Below are 9,403 nucleotides of genomic sequence, written 5' to 3' on the forward strand. Positions count from 1 at the left end.
GAGCTTCTTCAATTCTATTTGAAGAACTTGGAAGTTTGTTAGTAATTTTTTTTGTAAAAAAAAAAAAAAAAAAAAAAAAAACTATTTTTTTGTAATTTTTTTTTTGAGTAAATCACAAACAAACCCTATTATATATCCTTAATAAACATCAAAACATTATATTTCTTTCCAACCAAATTCTAAATATCCTATTTATATTTTCTAAGCTTTCAAAATATCATATCTCCCTAAATATTTTTCTAAACATCTTTTATTTAGGGGAAAATACAAATCTAGCCATTTTTGTTAATTACTTATCAAAAAACAGTCAAAAAATACCACTTAGTCAAAAATAGCCCACAAAACCGTAGTCAACTTATGGTTAACTACGGTCAACGTCGTTGACTACTGTTTTAGGCCGAAAAGTACTATTTCGTGGTAATGGGCTACTGTTTCACGGACTCGTTTACTTTTTCGTGGCCCATTAGCCCAAAATATATAATGAAATTTTTTTCAGTTTAGGTCTTTTTCCTATTGTTTTCTTTAGTTTGACTACTTTTTTATCTCAATGGAGCACCCGAAGAACAACTAGGTTTGTCTACTTTTCATCAAAATTTTACCGTGTTTGTGATTAGGAGTAGGTTTTGTATATGGAGTTAAATTTTTTTGAAAAAAATCGAAAAAAAATATAAAACCGTAGGTTTCATACGAAACCTATGGTGTACAAGTGCCCAATGCATAGATTGTGTAGTGTCGACTTGTACACCTACGGTTTCGTATGAACCGTACGATTTTTTTTTTCGTTTTTTTTAAATCGATTCAATAGGATCAGAACTTCATGTATTTTGTAGTTGTATAATTTTTTTTTATAAAACAAAAAAAAAAAAAAAAACCGTAGGTTATTTGGAAACCTACGGTGTACAAGCATTTAGTGCACAGTTTGTGCAGTAAACACTTGTACACCGTAGGTTTCCCAAAAAATACGTTTTTTTTAATAAAAAAAAATTATAACTAATAAACATTTGTATCCCTTTGTATATATCTTATGATTTTTTGTTGGAAAAAAAAAATCGTAGGATTCCTAAAACCTATGGTTTTATATATATTTTTTTCATTTTTCTTTAAAAAAAAATTGTTTAAACGTATTTTTAAGGATTGTATCCCCTTGTATGTATGTTATGATTCAATGTTTGCATGTTGTTAAAAATGATGTTATTTTCTATGTCTCAATTATAGCATACAATAGCAATGTACTATCGATTTGAAAAAGTTTTTATGTTTATAATGTGTAGATACTTTGAAGTATACTGTATTGATAAAATAACATTGTGTTTTAATACTTTCGGGTTTGTTATAAAATATGTTATTGTCACACCATTTTTAAAGTACAATGCTAAATTTGGTATACTAGTAGTATAGAAAATACAAAAAAATGTAGTCAATTAATTTCCTTTGGTATTTTATACAAAGTAAATAGAATATATGAAATGATTAAGTCTTATATTGTGTGTTTTCTCTAATTGTTTATCAGTTTTTTTTCTTTTATAAAACTTTATTTAACCTTAATGTTTATTTAATTTTGTAGCTTCCAAACAAAACGATGATGGGTCACTTATCTGTCAAAGCTTCATGCCATAAATTGCATGAAGTTTTGAGTCGCTTGAACGGACCCGTGCGCGATCTTTTTCAACAACTAGCTTCGGTTACTTGTTGGACCTACCAGCTCAGTCCGGAGACGGACTTCTTATTCATGGGCTGTTACTGCATATGTTGCGTCCTACTGTTGAAACGGACGCAGCTGAATGTCTATATTTTAGGTTTTCTAGACGTACACTGTCATTTGGGCCGGAGGAGTTTTGTCTTGTGACCGGACTTTACATGGGCCGGTGTCCTACATCAAGGATCGAATTTTCAACCATGTATAAACACGGATATGGTGAAAATACATTTCGGTCCAGAGTCTTCCTATATCGCACGGACACTTCTTTACTTGTAGAAGATTTAGAGCTCTTTATCTTGAATCAACGGTTCAATGACATATCAGCTCACGACGGTGTCCGTGCCATTTTGCTATATATCCTCAATCAAGGTTTTTTTTGGGAAATGAGCTTAATGATAAAGTCACCAAGGAATTTTTGTGGGTGGTGGAGAACCTGGATCAATGGAATAGGTATTTGTCAATTTAATATTTATAATAAAATACTAATTTTTATACGTTTAACTAATACTTTTTTCTTATAACTAGAAAGGTTACCCCCGCTACGCGAGGGCCAGAAGCTTTCAATGTTGTTTCCGAATTGATAAATATGACAGACATAGAAAGTGCAAGGATGAAAAGTCCGGGCTTTGCCCCGGATAAAAAATATAAAAGTTTTGACTGCAAGGACCAGAAGTGTGAAAATGGCTAAAGAATTAAAGGGGTAGGAATTAACAACTTTTTAGAAAAGGGATCAAAGTTGTCAAACCGTTAAAGTTTTGTGGCCAAACTTTAAATATTAAAAGGTTCCAAAAAAGTGTAAAAATATTGATTGCAAGGACCAAAAGTGTCAAAATGGGTAAAGAATAATGAGCAAAGTTGCCAAAAAAACATCCAAATTTAGTATTCCTAACTTCCAACAATAATACAGGGACCAATTCTGCCAAAAAAGATGGGAAGTTGAATGGAACACAAACAAAAGGACATGAATAAATTAATTAAAGAAGTACAGGGACCGGATATGTAAATCAAGGGACCAAACCTGGACAAAATATGCCAACTTCACTATTCTTTTCTTCCACAACTTTAATATATATATAATAATATAGGTTCTCGTGGGGGAGTTATCTATAGACTAAAACATACCCTAGATTGTCGGGTATGTTTAAGAAATTTGAGGATCATATGTCCAACCATCCAACAAAAGCGATTGTGTATACACTATCGGGTTTTGTTATTCCTTTGAAGGTATATTTAAGTAATTAAAAAAATATATTTAATAATTTATCGGTTTTTATTTTTTTGAAAAATTTAGTTAGTGCCAACACTTATAAATTAACGTATATTTATTACAATATATGGATATGGGAGATGTTCCCAGTAATTCGGGGAAATGTTGCGATATGACGCAATTATTTATATCCTCGTATATTGCGCTGCGCTGGTTTCATATAAGGAGGTTAACTTGGGCGAAAGTTTGCGATGTTTTCGATGTTGATCAGGACGAGGCGCATCAACCCAAAAAAAAGATGATTGCCTCAGATGCCGAGTCCTCTACTCCACATTATTTGTCATATATTACTAGTCTGAATTGTGAATCGTCTGAAGTCCCTTCTTCTGTACGCTACAAATTTAGAAATGATGTAAGTAAATTTGTAAAAGCATAATCTAGTATAATAAAAATTTTCAACAATTATTGATATATGAAATAATTTATGTAGAGGCATCTTCGTCTGATCCATCCTGTGGAAACAGCCAATCTTCCAAGTCTACCGAGAGAACTCATACGGTGGGAATTAACAAAAAAACCGCGCGAGAAATAATGGCAAGACTTCAATCTTTGGAGGAAGAAATCCGAGGATTGAAAAATAAAGGTGGAACTCGAGACGGTGATGATTTGGAATAATTTTTTAACGAAGTTTTTGAGGTATTATCATCAATTTATATATATATATGATGTATTAATTAATTTTTTAACGAAGCTTTTTATTAATTATTTTTTCTTTAAATGTAGGGGAATGAGAATATGGTTGGTAGTGCACAGAAATCAAATCGAGTAAACGAGGATGAAGATGTTGATAATCCACCATTGTTTGATTCTAGAAAACAAATAGAAATCATGAAGGAGGTTATAATTTTTTTTGTATATTAAACTATTTATTTTATTAAAGTATATTAAAAAAAAATTAATATTTTTTTTGTAGAAGAAGAAGAAAAAGAAGGTTGTTGCTAGCGAGATTGTGGATGCGGAAAATCATATACCCGGGCCTCCTGTTGTGAAAGAAAGTCGTCCGGTTAGGCAATTGAAACCTTCTCAATATCTTAGCTCCCCATATGTTTCGGTAAGTATGTTAAAAATCATATTTACTATCATTTTATTACTATATGGATAGTTATTGACTACGTATATAATGTAGGTTCAAAATGCCCCCTGATATCGTACAGGTGGGGTAATACATAACGAACCACCACCCCTCGTATTTGTCAGCGATCCCCCGGCTACTACCTCATGTGTAGTCTTATCATACAGGTGGGGTAATACACAACGAATCATTCTAATTTGACTACATTCTTATAGGATTTGACTACTGTCTACTAGCCATTGGCTACTACCTCATGTGTAGTCTTATCATACAGTGAAGATTCGACACATAATTGTTATTTGACTACTTTTTTTATAGGTTTTGACTACTGTCTATTAGTGTTTGACTACTATTTTATTCGATTGACTATTTTTTATAGGTTTTGACTACTATCTTATTGCCATTGACTATTATCTAATGTCATATTTAATGTAAATTTGTTATCAATTCAGAAATCAAAGAAACAATAAAAAAATTGGAGTGTGAAAATGACAAAAAGATCAAAGGAGATGAAAAGGATCCTGGCAAAATTTAATTGGCCATCTACGTCCAACAATAAGCCTCATTTGGAGTCAAATTCCAAAAACGTTTCAACCAACCCCCTCCCCACGTCGATCTTCCTATATTAGGGGAGAATATGGATGAGGAAGTGAAAAAAGTGTTGTTACAAAGAGAAGCTGAAGTGGATAAGGCTTTTGAAGATTATCGTTTCCAACGAAACCTTCTAGACAACTACTGGGATGATATTGACAGTAAAAGGAATTTGATTATAAGTACTAGGCAAGAAATCCAATCTTCCGAGAGTTCGATCCGCTCTAGTGAAGAAAATTTTCGAAAGCTAAAGAGTGAATTACAACTTCGTGAGTACTATTTGGAGAAAAAAAAGGAAGTCCTTGCTATGAAAAAAGAGTATCCTTACGAGTTTCCGATGTGGGAAGAAGATGAGTAGTATTTTAATAATTTGCTTGTTTGTTGAAGTAAGTTTAAGGTAGAATATATGTCTATGTATGTCTTTTATTTGTAATTTTTAGGTAATATATCTGTATCTTTGCTTTTAAGTAGTGGTTGGTTAGGAAAAAAAATTTGTAAGAGTATTTGGTTTACCTATGTTTAGTAATCTAATTATGTTAATGTCAAATAATTGTATTTGAATGAGTACTGTATTGTAAACTAGATACGTATGATGTGTTTAATGTCAAGTAATTGTATTTTAATGAGTAATTTATTTCCAACAGTAAACTAGATACCTATGATGTGTTTTAATGTCAAATAATTTATTTCACAGAATAGTCTGTATTATATGCGCCCTATAAGATTCTTTAATTGTCTATATAACAATTCTGCCATATGACATTAGTTTGTATCATAAAAGATGGATCCTATTTTACCACTAACCGGACCAAAAAAGATGTAAAATTAAAAATGTTACAAGTGAAACGAGATGTGAAGCACTTTCATAGAATTCATAGCGAGATCATGTTTGTTTTATCTGAAGAAATAAATATATGATATTCCAGAAATCATGTTTGTTTTATCTGTTACTCAACGCAATGTTTCTGTCTGGTGAACGAAATCAGAAAAAAGAATAGATTACAACTTGTACAAAACAATATTAAAAGGATAGCACAACAAGTTACCATAGATGGAAACACAAACCATTACAAATAATAACATACATTACATTATGAAATGGGTCGAGGTTATTACCGGACAAAAAAAAGATGTAAAATTAAAAATGTTACAAGTCAAACGACATGTCTGCTAATTTTGACAATATTATTTGTAAACAACATGTGTTCTACAGTTAAACAAAATCAGAAAAAATATATTACAACTTGTACAAAACAATATGAAAAGGGTAACACAACAAGTTACCATAGATGGAAACATAAACCATTACAAACAATAACATACATTACATTTTACATTTTACAACTTGTAGACAACAACACAAAAAAAGAAAATCCAACTACAAAGTAACGCTATCTTCAAGTGCAGTATTTTACTTTGAAGCTTCCTATTCGATCGAGCTAAGTTAGAAATTCTCAACGAATTATTGTCTTTTTCATCATCCACCCAACAAATAAACCCAGACTGTGGTGGCTGATAAATAAATATAAAAAAAATTATGTATATTGTGTAAATATTCACTAAAAAATTATAATATAAATAATTATAGGATAACCCAAATACCTCTTTAGGACAAGCGTAAAATAACCGTCCAGGGTTGTTGGTAGTTCTTGAGGTCCTTATAATACCTTGAGCCCCACAATTGCAAATTGTCATTTTTTGGTTTATGATAAGTAAATTTTTATTGGTGTTGACAGGTAAATATATCTTCAATTATATACTACCATTAGACTACTATTTTATAAGCATTGACTACGGTCTACTAGCATTTGACTACTAGTTTATGTGTTGTCTTATCGTACAGTGAATTTCGGACATATGATTGTAATTTGAGTACTGTGTAAAAGGTATTGACTACTGTCTACTAGCATTTGACTACTAGTTTATGTGTTGTCTTATCGTACAATGAATTTCAGACACATGATTGTAATTTGACTACTATTTTATAAGTATTGACTACTGTGTACTGGCATTTAACATTATTTGACTACTGTTTTACATACTTTGACTACTTTCTACCCTGCATAATGTATTCTTATTTCGAAATGACTACTCTAAAAACGAATAATTACCATTACATTCAATTTGAAATGAAATCCATTTATAGTGGACACCTTATTTATTGAACATACCAATTGGCAAAATGAGTGGATTCAATGAAGTATACAAAAAAAGTTTTTCGAACCTACCAATATTCTTTCATAATCTTTGAAGAACAAATCGTAACTCTTTCACAATCATTAAGAAAGATTTGAGAGACCGGTTTCAATTTTTTTTGTCGCATTGGGATGCGTGGTATGTCCTTCTATATACTAAGTAATTATTTATTTCAAGTTCATATTTGCCTAATGTTGGTATCGTTTCTTACAGATTACTACCTTTCTCACATCCATGATACCAACAATATTTGTTGGTCATGTACCCCTTATTGGGGCCAACATAACGGCAATACATGTTGCTCTTGCTTTGGATGGTAATCATGAACCCCTGATCATAGCATTCGCTTTGGGAAACATAAATTGTGACGAGGCTTGGATTTGGTTCATGACAAGGTTAAAAGAATGCTTAGGTGACACTATTGAAGTTGGTTTCATAAGCCATATGTCTGATTCCATAGACTACGCCATTCAGGGGGTATACCCAGATTCATATCATGGGTATTGTTGTAAAAATATAGCCGATAAAGTTAGGGCTTCCACAGGAAGCACCGTTGTGGAACAGTTGTTCTGGAAGACATGCAAAACTTATAGTGTGTATGAATTTTATGTTTGTTTGAACAAATTAACAAATGAGGTTAATGGGAATGATCTTCGCTGGCTTGAAAATATTGCAATTACGAAATGGGCTCGAGCCTTTTTTCCTAAAGTCTGTTTCAATGTGAAATATATCAACATTGCGATTGGATTGAATTGGCTAACAACAAACACGCACGAGTTACCAATAACGTCAATCATTGAAGTGGTCCATCAGTCGATACAAACAGTGTACGGCTATCGAGCTGCATTTGGAGGTAATCAATATTTGTTATTTAACTTTTACCTTAATATACCCCCTATCTGATTGTAACTCAAATAATTTCACAGAGGGAATGCATGGCCATCTTACCCCTTATGCACAACACGTTTTTGAAAGAAGAATGAACGAGTCTAATGGTTATGAGGTTACACAAATTGGTAGTGACAAATTTGAAGTGAGTTTAAATTTAACCATAGAAACGGTACAAGTTGAACGTGGTATTTGTACTTGCGGAAAATGGGAAAAATGCGGCATACCCTGTGAACATGGTATAGCATCGCTAAGAAGGCTTACAATTGAAGAAATACAGCAATTGATAAATTATAAGTTGACTTCTGCGGTGTATCGAAATGCATTCCAAGCTGAGGCAGTTAATCCTATTCCAATCCTTCTGCATTGGGAAATACTAGTTGAAAATATGGCCGTCTTACCGCCATTTGCACGTTACTAATATGTTAAGTTATCTTTATTATTAATGTTATGTTTATTTGTAATTCTAATTTCCTTTCAGTTTTTATGTTATCTTTATTATTAATGTTATGTTTATTTGTAATTCAAATTTCCATTCAGTTTTATGTTATGTTTATTAGTAATGTTATGTTTACTTGTAATTCTAATTTCCTTTCAGTTTTATGTTATGTTAATTAGTAACATTATGTTTATTTGTAATTCTAATTTCTTTTCAAATCCAGATATTTTCTGACGAACAACTATGTACAAAGAACGTAACCAACATATAAAACATGAAAATCAGACTTAAAAACATACTTTTATGGTAAGCTAAAAACGACAACTTATGTTATTTAATGTCGTAAGCATGATTATAATTTGACTACTGTGTTACAGGCACTGACTACTGTCTACTAGCATTTGACTACTAGTTTATGTCTTGTCTTATCGTACAGTGAATTTCGGACACATCATTGTAATTTGACTACTGTGTTACAACCATTGACTACTGTCTACTAGCATTTGACTACCACTACTGTGTTATAGCCATTGACTACTGTTTACTAGCATTTGACTACTACTTTATTCCTTTTAATAGCTTTTGAAGTGATTTATGGAAAGAGTTATCACTAAATTAGTGTTTAACTCGTCAACCTTAAAGATGAGTTTCTCATACAATGACCATGAAGAAAGCTTTACCAACTTGCCTGTTTACCTCCACAACATTCAGCGTACAAATCCCCATAGTTACACTTTCATCAAAACCGATGTTTTGGATCGGTTTGAACTATGTTTTGTCGTTATTCGATGTGTGGTAATGTACTTTCGATTTGTTTATTTTTTGTGCTAAAAAGATTTAAATTAGTTTGAAAACTAATAATTGTGTTGTACTAACTATGAAATAGATCAACGCATTCTTAGGATGCATGCTTCCGGTCATCTTCATAGGCAGTGTTCGTATTCGAGGAGAGTATCTTAATTCAATGTTCGTAGCAGTTGCTATGGATGGAAACAACAACACTATGCCAATAGCATTTGGTATCCGGGTGGCAAATAATGTTAACTCATGCATTTGGTATCGGGGTGGCAAATTATATGTATGTAATCACATATGATTTACGTGGACAATATTCATTTTTGCTTTCTCGATTCACTAGTTTTTCACGTGTATTTAATCACATGTGATTATATGTATTTAATAACATATAAATCATATATGATTCGATACATATAATCACATGTGATTCGATACATATAATCACATATGATT

The 9,403-nt window shown here is 31.8% G+C and overlaps 1 protein-coding gene across 1 annotated transcript; it reads left to right on the forward strand.

Moving 5' to 3' along the window:
* Positions 1 to 7,059: 7,059 nt before the first annotated feature.
* LOC145164086 (uncharacterized) lies at positions 7,060 to 8,134 on the forward strand. The gene is made up of 2 exons (XM_079082811.1): positions 7,060 to 7,678; positions 7,752 to 8,134. Exons 1-2 carry the CDS (start codon positions 7,060 to 7,062, stop codon positions 8,132 to 8,134), a joined length of 1,002 nt encoding a protein of 333 aa, XP_078938937.1.
* The last annotated feature ends 1,269 nt before the right edge of the window (positions 8,135 to 9,403 follow it).

The sequence above is a fragment of the Lactuca virosa genome, chromosome 3, assembly GCF_052849685.1.
Source record: "Lactuca virosa cultivar CGN04683 chromosome 3, Lactuca_virosa_CGN04683_v6, whole genome shotgun sequence".
Taxonomy (NCBI): domain Eukaryota; kingdom Viridiplantae; phylum Streptophyta; class Magnoliopsida; order Asterales; family Asteraceae; genus Lactuca; species Lactuca virosa.

Excerpts from the sequence above, each read along its gene's own strand:
- LOC145164086 (XM_079082811.1), top strand. The coding sequence starts at position 7,060 with ATGATACCAACAATATTTGTTGGTCATGTACCCCTTATTGGGGCCAAC. Across the intron at positions 7,679-7,751 it reads CTATCGAGCTGCATTTGGAG|AGGGAATGCATGGCCATCTT; the intron begins GTAATCAATATT and ends ATAATTTCACAG.